General features: G+C 40.5%; 1 protein-coding gene across 1 annotated transcript in view; it reads right to left on the bottom strand.

Moving 5' to 3' along the window:
- LOC104942326 (uncharacterized) overlaps window positions 1-13261 on the bottom strand; it is a 34523-nt gene extending 21262 nt beyond the window's left edge. The window contains exons 1-2 of the mRNA XM_010767530.1: window positions 12636-13261; window positions 11019-11387 (exon numbers count right to left, since the gene is read on the bottom strand). Coding sequence (XP_010765832.1) covers window positions 11019-11387; window positions 12636-12687 — 421 coding nt within the window. The 5' untranslated portion in view covers window positions 12688-13261. The remainder of the gene's footprint in view (window positions 1-11018; window positions 11388-12635) is intronic.
- Window positions 13262-15068: the final 1807 nt, after the last annotated feature.

Raw genomic sequence — 15068 nt, 5'->3', positions numbered from 1 at the left:
GCGGTGAAAACTTAGGACGATTCTAAGGGCACGGGACTGACAGAGGCCCAAAGAATTTTAGAACATTAAGAAAAAAATGTTTAAGTACATACATGAAGATGTGTATAAGTGACATCAATGTGTGTGTGTGTGTGTGTGTGTGTGTGTGTGTGTGTGTGTGTGTGTGTGTGTGTGTGTGTGTGTGTGTGTGTATGTGCGTGCGTGCGTGCGTGCGTGCGTGCGTGCGTGTGTGTGTGTGTGTGTGTGTGTAGCAGTATGTTCTCCATTAAAACTAATCAAAAGCACAGGAAATAATGCACATTGGCACACAGTTCAAAGGGAATGACTAAAGTTGGATAATTAAAGGAATTTAGAAAGGGAATGTTCGTTGTCCACAGAGTAAAGAAAAACAGCCTCAGACCAGCGTACTTGCAAGGTCGCCGCTGTACGCCGAGCCCTACATCTCCACTATCAATCAATAATGACAATCATAACAAGATGGAACAGCTCAGCCTGCCATTCTCTGAGCACATTGCTATTGACATCTGGCACAAGTGAGGATTGTAAGTGTGTTTAAGAGAGAGAAAAGGAGAGGCAGACCGGTGAGAAGATAAAGAAAAACATCGGCAAGCAATCGGAGGGGAGAGGAGTAACACATACTTTGTAACTCGAATCACCTAACGTGTTGTGTGTAATCAATGCACATGTCTTGTTTGTGTGTTCTGTTTGTGTATTGAAGGATACGGTAAATAGGCTGTATTTATATAGCTCTGTTCAGTATTTGCAACCTCTCAAAGCGCTTTATATAAGTCAGCATTCATACAGAGGCAGAAGCTGCCAGTAAAGGTTCCACCTGCTCAGGGACAGTGGTGGAAGAAGTACTCAGATACCTTACTTTAGTAAAAGTACTAATACCACAGTCTAAAAATAAGACAAAAGTCCCAAAGATTTACAGATGTGTTAGCAACAAAATGTGTCAAAAGAAAAAGTATTCATAGTGCAGAATGTCTCTTTTAAAAATGTACATTAACAATTAACAAATACATATAAACACATTTTGGACACTTTTTGACTCGATACTTGTATTCATAAACACATCATGTTACTTGTGTGAGAAGTAACTCGGGAATTGTCAAATAAATGAAGTGGAGCAAAACATACAATATTTCTTTCTGAGATGGTGGTGGAGTAAAAGTATAAATTAGTAGCAAATGGAAATCTTCAAGTAAAGTAGAAGTACCTGAAATGTGCTTACATACTTAGTGGTACTTTCCACCACTGCTCAGGGAGACTAACATTCAAACACTTCACACACTGTTGGATACCGGGATCAATCTGGGATTAATCTGAAGTATCTTCAACGAGGACACTTTGACATGTTGACTGGGGATAGAACCACCACTCTTCCCTGAGCCACAAAGATTTATAGACAGAATAATGTATTTGAAATTGTACCTCTGTTTTAATGTTTTCCAGCTGACTTTGCGTCAGCCATTTCATGTTAGTTTTGACATTTCTGCCAAGAGACAGATGCTGGAGATCTCTCAGTAAGTCTAATTACAACCATTACCTTCTGAAGCCTTTCAAGAGTTCAGCTAAGCACACACACATTTATTTTTGCAGCAGTTGACAGTTATTGTGTCATTTTTTTTATAAAAGAGGGAAATATTCCACAGAAAAGTGCAATGCTTCTTCCATTACAAGAACACTTTGTGCTGCACAGAGCAACATGGAAATAAAGGATGCCCTATTTTTTGCCAGCAGCAAAACAAATTGTTATGAGGTTGTTTAGCATTTTTGTTCTGGCAGCTTCTTCCAACGCAGGGAAGCTTCAGTGCACAATCAGCCTGGGATCAAGAAGTGTTAAGGCACATTAAACTTCATGAGCAGAAGTGTAGAGTGCACTTTGGCGACCCTATAAAAGAATGTCAAACCACAATAGTAGCTGTAGTTACTAAATATGAAAAGCTTATTTACATGGATGTTACGAGCCTTACTGAATCATAAAACTGCAAAACACAGTATAAACACACACACCCGTAGGTTGTGAGGACAGCAGGAGGCCTTGTTGTGCTTTTACCCAAAAGGTGCTCGACTTTGACAGTCATCTTGGACCCAATTATGCATCAATAATAGAAAATTCTTCCCAGCTGTTTAGCGATACAATGTTTTCAGCCACAGGGCAACAACTTATCGCTGTAATTAAGCCTCCGTTTGACTTCATTTGCTCTGACAGTGTGGAGCATGACCGGCACGGCTCAGACAGGCAGGCCTTTTCCTGGTTACAGCGAGGGAGGAATTCTGCTTTAAGAGTTTTCCTTCGCCATGAGGGGTTTTATGAAGCCGTTAGGCGCCATCACTCATCCTTTTCATATGCATTATCAACGAAGCTAAACTCCTTGGGTGATGAAAATTATCCTGTATGGATTTTTTTGTGACTTTCTTGGCAACCCGTTTTTGTTCCTGAGGCAGAGTCGTTTTTAAATACTGTCATTTACTTTGTTTTGTTTTTTTTAAAGGTGACCTCTGCTGATTGTGTTACTATTTATTATGAATGTTGATTTAATATCGTAGCCCGGTTTTGCTGCAGGCAATGTTGTGAAAAGACCAAATTGTAATATTACTTGTTATTCAAATAATAACAATGTACTGCAACAGCACTTCTGTTGTTACATTAATCACATAAAGCAAAGCACAGCCTGGAGCGCAGCCGGAGGTCTCCTTCAGAGTCCTGCTGGTTTTAGCACGAACTCGGCCGGTGACAAAAGGTGACCGAGCCTTTTCTCATCACAGCTCGCCAAATGTTGCAAACGAGCTGTCAGGCTTATCACAACAGCTTCCTCTTTAAAGCACTCCTCAAAGCATCCTTGTGTTCTATAGAAACGTATTAGACGGAACACTGGGGAAATGACAATTCACATTTTTATTGCATTACGATAAAAATGCATTAATGTTTCCTCTCAAATCCCTCCCATAATGTGCTCATTTCAAGAAGGGGAAAGATAAAATGATACAAATGCATCTTTTTTTCTCGAATAGTGTTTAACAGAACCCAAGTTGAGGCATAAATTCAGTTAGCGGCTTAGCGTTTGAAGTGGTATTGACATTTTAAACTCAATTCCAAACCATACAAATAGAATATTGGATTAGCTCTGAATAATATTTCAAGTCACAATTTCAATCCGTGTGGCGTGGTGGGCAAACACAGCTGAGGAAATGAGTGCTGAAACGTTCAGACATGCCTTTTGGCTGTGTGGATGTAATGTTAGTATGAATAGTTACACACCTGCTTTCTTAAATCAGCATTTTAATACCTGGTGTCTGGTACTGAACACTTCATCTTGTGTAAATGCTACACAGCTTCAGTAAATAGCATCTTATAGCTTAGCAACAGTGTTTGAAGAAGTACTCAGGCCCTTTACTTAAGTAAAAGTACAAATACTATGGTCTTAAAATACTCCACTTCAAGTAAAAGTCCTGATTTCCAACAATACTTAAGTAAAAGTACAAATGTATTGACATCAAAAGATACTTAAAGTACAAAAAGTAGTGCAGAATTATTGTGCAGAAAAGTAGTCATTCTGCACAATAACCCATTTTACAATAATATAAAGTACTCAAGTATTATCTGCTTAATGTATTTTAAGTATCGAAAGTAAAAGTACTCGTAATGCAGAATGGATCCGTTTACAGCATTATATTATTATGGTTATCATATTATCCTGTTTTGTACATTTAAGATCATTTTAGTTTGATATGGACCAAATGTAGATACTAGAAATACTGTGCAGTAGTACAGTACTGCATTATATCATCATGTGTTTTTATATGTAGAAAGTAACTCGTAACTGTGAGTGTTAAAATACATTTAATTGGTCAAATGTACATTATTTTACTCTGAAATGTGGTATGTGAGTTAAAGTATAAAGTCGCAATATATGGAAATACTCAAATAAAGTAAAAATTGTGTCAAAAAAGTACTTAAGTACTATACTTGAGTATTTACTTACATATTCGGAAGAACATTAAAAACAGGCAGCAAAATATAAGCCTCAAAATTAAACATTTTACATAATTTGAAAGAATAGAAAACCCCATTTTGGATACTGTATATTTATGTTGAATTATCGACATTAAGCAACTGAAACATTAACTGTGAAATGTAAGTACTGCCGCTGTATAGAATAGATAACAGAATGATAACGATCCAAATGATCTATCTATATAAATAAAAAGTGTTTGGCCCCTAGCTCTGAAAAACTTGGCTGACTTATTCCAACAAGCAGCTATTTCAATTAATGATGTGGAGCGTGAGAAACACAGAGAGAGAAATGGAAGTCCCCATGCTGAGATGACAGCCGCCGGGCCTGCTAGTTGACTTCAGCGACGCGCTTTCATTCAGAGACGCCCTGAACCTTCCTGCCATGAGTGAATCTTAATGCCCACATCATGACAGCATTCACCGAGCAGAATGGGCCGTCACTCACTCTCCCCTCTGATAGAGAGCCTGAGAACTCACTCCGCTATAATCTAAACCCCGCTATACCTGGCCGCTCTGTCACACTCTCTATACAGCCTCCTGGTGAATGGGAGTCCTCTGAGGCACTTCACCTTTCAGTGTGGAAAATCATCAGACAGATTTACGCGGACAAACACAGCCTGTTTTGTCATCATATTTCACTGATCCTTTTTGGTATGGAAGATAAAAAAAGGTTTAAAAGGAGGAGGAAGAGATTGGGAATGCTCTGAAAGATCCTATTGATCACATCCAGAGGCTATCGACGGGGCCTTCCTCTGATGATGAAGTAGCCACCTAGCGAGTGTGAGGGGAGGGAGGAAGCAGAGAGGACATATTCAGCATGCAGGAGCCTGCTTCCCTTTCCCCTGACATGCCGGGCCGGCTGGAAAAATGTTCTGCTTATGACAGTGGATGGCTAAGGTAATGGCCGGTGACTGCTACCATTGCTCATAGTAATGATGGTTTCACCCAGGAATACTGTGTACCTTTGTAACCCCCCCTACACCTCTTCGTTTCCCCCCATGACACTCTTTTTTCACCCTTTGGGTTTCTCTGTCTCTCTCTCTTATAATTTATCTACCGTCCTCTCCTCACCTTGAGTCCCATCATTCGCTCTCTCCATTTCTCTCCCTCCCTGCCTAAGTCAATTATGAAGTGTGCAGCATTCTTACACTGTCAATTTGAGGTAACTTTACACAGCATTTGGGCCATACTTGTGGTATTAGCATGGTGTGGTGACACATTCAATGGGTGACCTTTGCAACTGTGATATTCTTGAAAGTGAGGAAAATAAATCATGCCATGAAATCGTCTGGTATTCTCGTCATCTCATGCAAAGATACAGTCTTCTCCCACAATGAGCTGACACATGACCGGTGGGAGAGCTCTCTTTTCTCTCCCTGCAGTGAAAGTTGCGCTCAGCTAATTAAACTGCTCTGAAAAGCCCCCCACAAAAGAACTTCGATTGCTACTTGAAGACCCGGGCTGGGGTTTAATGCTTATGAAATAATGCATGTTAGAGGTGTGGAACTTATCGATTAAATTACTAATTCTGCTGCAATCCTGCAAGGCTATATCCACATAAGTCCCAGGGCACGGTTGTAAGAGAACCGCAGCTGCCTATACAATATCCCTGTGTGTAGCAGCCAATGTTTCTTCTCTTAGTAATTACTTCTTTTATAGATTCAAACGGCAAGACCTCATTCCTCACACCAACTCAGACCCATTCTGAGCAGAAACCACCCATTATCCATCAAGGACGGCTGCATTGACGCATCGAATTTAGCTGCCATTTTTCCTTTAGAAAACAGAATGAATAGGAAACAATTAGCACCATTACTGATGGTTTCAGCGCAGTACGGTTTAACCTAAAGGCAGGGCCATAACAGCTTAGAAATCAAGAATGAAATCTGGCCCCACATATCAGTAAGATGAATATAATGTATTTTAAAAGGGAAATAAATATATCGCCCACCACCTGCTGAAAGGTGCTTGTATTTCAAGAGGAAACATCAAACTCACATTGTTGCCACACTCTGTATTGTAAAGTGTTTTCTCAGCAGCGGGGCATTGTGTTTTATCACATAAATTCAACTTTGAAACACTTAAAGATTCAGGCCTCTCAATGGACCTTAGTAACCGGAGACGCTCATGCTGCTCATAAGTGTCTGAACCTTGTTTGCTGTAGCTAATGTAATTTACAGTTCCATCTCACGGACAGAGGACACACTGCAACTTAAGGGCCTGTTCCACCAGGGCATTATACGGTGAGTCTGCTTGGACTTGGCTTAAGATTGATTACCTTTCAGTCTCAGGGTAGACTCTTTGGTTTGCTTTCAACTAAGTATGACATTTTCAGTTATCACACCATAGCAAGAGAGAACTCTCGGGAGAAAAAAGAAAGGTGCATGTCGCCCAGTTCGACGCAGTGGTTGTGATTTTAAATCTATGTTATCTGAAATGTATTTTGGTAAAGGATAACTGTTTACTGGCTGAAGAAAAACACAATTACACCAACTGATGCGCCACCACCTGATTTTGGGACACAAGTGATTGTTGATTGGCTGGTTGATTAACACACATCTCACATACAAGGTGACGTCCCTTCTCTCCTTTGTTTTTTTGAAATTTAAAGGGGCTCGATTAAGTTTTATTGGGTTTTCCCTTTCCTATATGTGTTATATGGATGTAGTTGTCCATTTAAATGGTCTGCAAATATTCAAATCTCCCTTCCTGGATTGGAATATTCAAAATGACTATTCAATATTATTATTGAATAGTCTCCATTAGACTCCTTTCTCTTCTTCAGTAACATCACTTTTTAACATTCATGTGATAGGCTATGGGGCGGTTGCCCAATCACAACAGAGCCGGCCAGCTAACCAATCAGAGCAGACTGGGCTCTGGTTTCAGACAGAGGGGGAAAAGAGGTGCTTCAGCACAGGCAGTATGAGAACAATAAAGAGCTTTTTGAATATTAAAGAATGGAGACATGTCACAGTAGAGGAACAAAATACAAATAAGAACCTGAACATTAGCATAATAGGGCCCCTTTAATTTCCGCAAATAGCAGGCTTACAAAATGAGAATTTAAATAAACAAAAGTTTACAACCAAAGTCAGCACGAGAAAAAAGGCAAGTTGTTTATGCCTTTTTTATGTTTTAATCTTAATTATAATTTAACACATAAATGTATCCAAGCTGCAAGTCTTTTATTAGTGGAGGCAACTCGCAACGTCTAAAATAAAATACTGCAACAAGAGACTTGATGCCTACCTCTAAAAACACACTATCCTATCATTCAGTATTTACTTCTTGCTTTAGCGTCCATTTTGATGTTTGCTGAAGGACATCAGTGGAATAAAAAAAGAGGCAACGCGGTGAGGCAATGAATTTAAAAATGAAGATCTTTCAAAGCTTGTTTGAATCTCTGGATTAGGTTGGTTTTTTCATTATTCTTCACATGACTTTGCCCCCAATTTGATTCTCGTTGTGAGTTCTTTTATGTGGTAAACTCTGGTTTATGAAGTCCTTTTGATCTAGAAAATAATGATTGTCTAGATAAAAGAGTTGCGCAGATTTCAAATTCAATGCTCTCTTATTCGAGTACCAGCGCTCAAGGCTTAGGGGCAGTGCTTCCTTCATTCACACATGAAAAATGGAAACAGTTTGGTCTAATTATGACAAAGTCAAGAAGTGCAGACGATCCCTCATAAATGTATTAATGCACATTTTTATTTTATATATAAAGTAATCACTATGTAAAATTTCGGAAAAGATATTTTGTACCAATGATCATACGTTTTCTTACTTCAGAAAAAAATGAAAAATGTTCCACATTAAAGACAAAACTGGTGTCAAATATGCAGCCTAGCAGAAGATAGGCTTCTAAAAAAAGCTCAGCTGTATGATGTTATGTTTAACATTTATGAAGTCATAGCAAAAGATCTTCAATTAATTTACTCTGACATAAATTCCCTTTTTTGTAATATTTTGTTCCCACATACTGGATCCTTCTACTCTGAGCTTTCATGATTAATTACATTCATGTGTGCACTTGTATTGAACTGTTAACAACATCCCCTTGGTTCTGTTTTAGAAATAAACAACATTACTACACACATTCAATTAGGTATTGCCACAGTGTAACCTTGCCCGAGGCAGTGGAGTATAGTGCTGCTTTGCGTTGAGCTGATCTGGGAGCAGGGCATCGTTTCAAATCCCAGTCCGTCCCTGGTCAACATCAGTGTTCTCTTCACAGACATGATGTTGAAGCCCTGCAGGCACCCGAGAGGCCGACTCCCTGCTCCGGTCAGCACGGGTCATTAGATACAGCTATATACAGATATAGATGTGTTATGTGTGCGTGTGTGTGTGTGTGTGTGTGTGTGTGTGTGTGTGTGTGTGTGTGTGTGTGTGTGTGTGTGTGTGTGTGTGTGTGTGTGTGTGTGTGTGTGTGTGTGTGTGTGTGTGTGTGTGTGTGTGTGTGTGTGCGTGTTTGTATACATTGTATTTGTAATTGTATAATTTTGTCTTAGTTTACATTATTTAATTTCAAATTCTGTTCTTGTACACATCCCATATTCTATTGACATGTATATACCGGTAGTCTTTTTACAGTACTTTTTATTTTGTATTTTTGTATTTTTGTATTTCATTATGTTGCATTGTTGGAGGAGCTCAAGTCAGAATAATTTCATTGCCATTTCTACACTGTAGCTTTGTGCACCAATAAAAGCTTTGAAACTTGAATCTTAAATCTAGAAGTTTGGGTGTGTATGTAAACCCTTTATGAGTGAACTTATATAAATATTATATGACTCTTTTTCAAAGAGCATGGGAGTGGTGTTGACATATGTAGATGAATATATTATATATGTCTATGATTGTATTTGACGTTAAAATTGGATGACTAGGCCCTCCCGCTTCTACTACTTTTGTTTTCTAGTACCTTCTCTGTTTGTATTAATATTGTATTGAATTAGTAGAATAAACACTTTATAATGGCTTATGGTTGCAGCAAAGTGGTTATACAGTATATGTGTATGCTCAAGGCACAAGAGATAACTTTTTTAAATTGATTTAATCACATAAATACAACAATATGTCCAGGTCTTTTACAAGCTCCGCCCTCTTCTGTCTGTCATCATTGTCCTTCCACCTTCTCATTCTCTACTCCACTTTCTTAGTCCTTAGTTCCTCACTTTTCTTATCGTTCTATCTCATCTCCTCTCGAGCCATTCATATCTTAATAACAGTAGAAGAACATTTGTCAAAACTACATTACGCATCATCTTACCCAATAACTACATCCAAACCTTCCTGCGTTGTCCACAAATCATTTTCAAAGTGGTTCAGCACCATTTGGAGAGGGTGTGTTGGGATTTGACCCTTCGTGTTTGTTTCCAGAGATGGATGTTGTACATAGATTGTTTCCAGTTAACAAAAGCATGCTTGACCGCACAGTGGATCGTGATTAGATTAAAGCTGCACTTTAAGAGCTTTTCGTTTGTGTTAAATCGGGTTTTATCTCCGAGGGCGACAGGGCCAAAACAGGACAGTGCTGAGAGACATATGCTGAGTGAAGAAACAAAAACTCTGTGAAGGGCAAGCACAGGAGGTCTCTATCCCTGACAGTTAGACAACTTCCAAGATGCACTCAAACACAAACTCTTGGAGTGATGCAGAGCGCCCGCATGTTTCTTAGGTGAGGCGAGAGAAAGAGATATATAAAGGGAGACCAGAAAGATCATTATGGGGGGGGCGGAGTGTTCAGAACGAGAGAGAAAGACAGGGAGGAAGGCAGAAGGCCTGGGGAGCGTCCATGTCATTACATTTCCCTTGAACTCATGTCAGGGACCCTCTGCTGCCATCAGTCTGATGAAGTGTATAGCTGGTGCTATGAGCAGTCGTCCTGGCAAATCACTTCACGTATCGTCGCACAAGAGCCCTGAATGCTCTGAGCTGTGAGACTGCGCAACATTTCCACCACACGTGTAAAAACAGCCGAGCACGTAATGTCCTCCATGTTTACATGGCATGACACTTGACATCAGTCACACAAGCTTCGGCCATGTGTCAGCATGGAGTAATGTCGCTCTTGGGTTAAGGACTCACTTTTAGCCCAATCCCCCATGGGCCCTGCATCTCCATCAGCTCTGATTCAGTCAGATATGTTTTCATGTGAAACATATGGACCAAGAGACATGTCAATCCAGGAGGCTGCCTTATGCTCTCTAAATGTTTCGCAACGTCCAAACAAGAAGGTTCAAATAAGAGTGCTATTTAACCTGCTGCGTACTGTAAGTGGACACATAAGGGCCACTGAGGTATACAATTGTAACCTAATATGGAACACTTTAGGTGAAAACCAATAAGTCCACCACAACAGGTCTATGTGATGTAATCCCATTATAGCTCCATTACCTTAGAGTGGGTGAGGAAAGAAGGAAAGCATGTATTTTTCATCAAGGGCTTCTGGGTATCATTACAAGAGGGCATGAGGGAATAAGGCATCAACAAGGGTGTGGAGTGCATCCTTATTGTCTTTGCCCGGAAAGTACACTCTGAGTTGAGATTGGAAGAATCATTTAAAATAAATGTTATAATGCTAAAGAATACCCTAAGTCACATACATTAACATCTATAGAGGTGTGTTGCACTTTGACAGACTGCTTACTGCCGCAGTGCGAGTGCTTCTTCTAGTAGCTGTGCATGACCATGAGGCTCATGAAGAGCCCTGCTATGCATTTTCAGGAACAAAACCATTTAGCATGGTGTGAGCTGGATTCACAGCCACAGGGGGAATACAGAAGGAAACAAATGACACTAAAGGTCCAGGTCGTTCATAATGAGCTGACGGTGAGAAATGTGGAAGGAGCAAGTTCTAAGTTATACATTTGTAGTTTTACAAAGCATGATTTAAAGAGGTGTAATTACGTTGCAGGTTGTGAAATTGCCACACAGTTAAACCTGATGTGAATTTGTGAGACAGAGAATAGTAAAACCGCCTGCCTCCTACCTTCAGTGAGTCCCATGTGGATGGTCCAGTAGTTCTGCAGACACTGCAGCTCCTTCTTCATGCCCCTCTTGCAGCGGCAGTCATACAGAGGACTGACCAGGAGCACTTCCAAGGCCGCCTGGCACTCCCTGTTGTTGTCCAGCATGGCTTCCTTCTCCTTGCCCACAAGGCACTGGCGCATCACCCGGTACCGAGAGCTGCAGTAAGGGTTCTGGTTGCACATGTCACTCGCCTGGATGCAGTCCACCCACTCCGGCTGAGCTCCAGGCCCAGACCCGGTGCCCAGAGATCCTGGAGAACCACTGGCCAAGGAAACGGACAAAGCTGAGGGAGTCTCCCAGGAACTCGCTGACTCATCTGGGGGACAGACTGGTGTGACAAGACAAAAAGGGCTCAGAAATCACACTTGAATATGGGGAATTTTGGATTTGTGTGTGTGTGAATGCAAGTCTATCATAAACCTGCTTTCATTTTGGGTTATTTTTATATGGGACCCATAAACAGGTTTCATGGCCTGTGACATGCCCACACAGGCCAAGGCGTCTTTCAGCAAGACAGTTAAATTCCTCATGTTCACATTACACATATAAATCTCTCCATGGGGTCTTGTTAAGTTCCCGTTCAATTACTATTCAGTGATTTTCTGTTCTCGCTTTAGTGCATCCAAAAACAAGTAAGACTGCGGCGTTCAGGCTCCTATTACATGTAATTAAAGGAAGACTTGATCAATTAAATGTATCTAATTATCTCACCTTTAGAAAAAAAAGTGAGCTTCCCAATATCACATCCAGAAAATGACTCCTGGCTTTGAGTAAACAATGATGAGTCAGGTGTTGCGTTTGACATAAGTCAACATCCAAAAATCCAAACTCACAAACACACACACACACACACACACACACACACACACACACACACACACACACACACACACACACACACACACACACACACACACACACACACACACACTTTAACTACAGGCGATTCTGGTGAAATGACAAGAGAGACCCCGTGTGGTGATACTGAGCATCGACCCTCAGAGGGGAGGGGACACTGCATCAGTATCAGAGAGCAACGTGAAGGAAAAAGAGTCACATGAAGTTAACTGTGAAAATATTTTATCAGTCAGATGACTTAAACTGACGCACTGGCGTTTGTGGACGACACTCATGATGGTAATTATGATGATGATGATGATGATGATGATGATGATATTTTTTCACATTAAACCAAACACTGGTGTGGTGAAAGCTCAGTTATTTTCCTTTACTGACTAAAAGCTGTGGCAATAATGAGATCCATCCTGTGGGTTTTTAATGAATCAAAAATAATAAGTGTTTCACTCGCATACACCAACTTCGCCTTGTATCTTTGACATTAAACATAATTGATCCGCCTAAAATATAACAGTATTTGACCACACATATTAATTTATAAAAAGCAGCATGAATATTTTGCCCTCAAGCAACTCATGCATGAGAAAAGTGGACACAGTAGAAAATGCCCCTTGGCAATCATTAATAATGTCAGAATGTATCCATCCTGTAATTTGTAATGCCTGAATTGATCACATTTGCGCACAATTATACATGTTTTCCATATTTCACTTCTCACCTAAGAGCAGGAGGAAGATGTGAACGCACATCCACACAGTGACAGACTTCATGTTGGAGAGATGAGTTAGGGTCCAAACGATGAATATTTCCACCTTGTCAAAGGTTAATTCCCCTCTTCGGATCCTTGACCCGTGCGTAACCTAACTAAAAAACCAAATACAAAATAAATATCCTCTTTAAAAACGCACCTCCGGAAAAAAATCCTCGACCCCCAATAGTAATCCACGATTTTTTTTTTTATTAATACACTAACCACGACACAGAAAGAAATCCTCAGATATTGAAGAAAAATGTAAAATCAAATGCCAATCAATCAATCAGTCAATCCATGGAGCAGTTTCTCAGGGTCCGTCTGCGCTGCGTTCATTCCGACAAACTACTGAGACTTGATCTCTCCGCATTATAAGGGCTCACACTGCCCGCTCCAATTGCCCCTTGGAGACAATTTCTCCCTAAAACATTCCTTAAACTGGCGTGAAAAGATCTGTCAGCTATGCCAATATCTCTAACGAGGCAGAGGAAGTCATCTGAAAGTGACTACAAAACGCTGACTGGATTGTTTTCTCCTCAACCACTGGCTCCTTCAGAAAGCAGTGCGCTCCTCTGGAGGGAGTGAACGCTTCTTTTGCACTGACTGCATGTGTGTCGAGGCATCACGGCACTTTATAAAGAGGAGTTTCTGTGCGCCAGCAGAGGGCGCTGTGGGGAGGGTGCTCTCATTGGAAAACGTGGGTCACATACAGTCTATGGTCACAACCGGTCACAACGAGGCTCAATACAAAATGTTTTACCCTATAGAAAAATCAGCAGGATATGTCTGTAATCTTTCTGCAGGGAGCTGGGGAGAAATACACCTGCGGTCCTCGGCAGCGGAGAAATTATAGTGACCTCGCTTGGCCTGTGAGGTATTTCCTGTGGGGTATTGCCTCAGGATTTTCTGTGAGAGCCTATACATTTTGTGAAACAATTTCTGAGATTCATGTGCAAAATCATTCTTGCAAGATTGCTATATCTTTCGTTAAAGCTCCTTCACAGTCTTTTATAGAAAGATGAGAAGAAAACTGCAGCAAATCAAGGGAAGGAATTTGTTGGCAACATGTATCAATGGCAAGAATATCTGGTGTTCCAGCTCAAGGGTTAATATAGTAGGCTATTCAGCTATTTAGCAAATTCGTTTTTGGCTGACATTAGTGGTTTACCGACAATTTAGAGAAATATGCTAATAATTTGCATGGACAGGGTTCAAGGGTGGACTCAACAAAGATGATGAAAATGTCATCATTCATTACAGTGAGAGTCCAGCAATTTCTCGTGACATCTGTGTTTCCTCTGATTGAAAGGAAGATAAAAAAAAACGGAAAAAAACCCGGGCACAATGCCTGGTATTATATATGTGCTCGGAGGAAATAAGCCCACAAGAATCTGCCATTTTCCCAAGTGGCTTTGCATTAGACGAAATGACTTTGTTGTGCATCATCGCTTAAATAATGCAGGGAATGTCATAAATCTCTACAAATCTTGAAAACAATGTCTCTATTTAGAGGCTCTGACAGTGACAAACTGCAAGGCCACTGGCTCATAATGACGTTTGACTGTCAGCCCGGGCTCCCATCCAAGAGGGAAAACAGCTCGCTGCTATAATGGCAAAATCAGCCTCATTCTGCCTATATTGGCCCGGGCTTATTCTCCTCTCCCCAAAGATTTTTGAAGTCTCTGTCATTATGAGGACACTGAAAAGCATCATCCTCCCCCATGACTATATCCTGCATCTGTCCAGCAATGGTGCGGCAGTGACTGATTCAGCCTCTTCTTCAATTCTTTAAAGCAGGAATGCATTTTTCAACACAGAATGGCAACCTTGTGCAGCTATGTCCAAAACCGGAGCAATTCCCTTTTTCATTTAACGAATAAACAAGAAGCTGTAAAGTTATTCAAGTAATTTATGACTGAAAAAGAGTTATGTAAACCAGTTCAAGTTTTCAGTTGCTTGAGCAGTGGGCTCAGGAGGAAGAAGACATTTCTTGTAACACAAACAATCAAGAGAAACATTAGCTGCGAACACATGGAACAAATACAGTTGCATTGTGGATTCCTATTCCGGCATCACATTATTTCCTCCCATGATTGTGCAATATGGATAAATCTTTTTCTCTTTTTATTTTTTTTTCTTGAGCCAGCCTGTTAGGTCCATGGTGGGACATTATTCTTGTTGACATTGCACGATTCACCCCCTCTGTGGGTATTTCATTGCTCCGTTCTGACTTCATAAAGCATCTGTATTCATTTTTTTTTTATGTGTACGATTAGAGGCAGCCCACAGAGAGACACACGCACATGCACGGCTCCATACTGGTTTCATAAATAAGCATATTCTTATGCACACAGATGCACACGATATGTATGTCAGACAACCGTTCTCTCCATGACAACT

This window comes from Notothenia coriiceps, unplaced genomic scaffold (genome assembly GCF_000735185.1).
Source record: "Notothenia coriiceps isolate Sejong01 unplaced genomic scaffold, NC01 NC01_scaffold00004483, whole genome shotgun sequence".
NCBI lineage: Eukaryota > Metazoa > Chordata > Actinopteri > Perciformes > Nototheniidae > Notothenia > Notothenia coriiceps.
The sequence above is the reverse complement of the archived record's forward strand: the minus strand, read 5'-3'. Positions and strand labels throughout refer to the sequence as shown.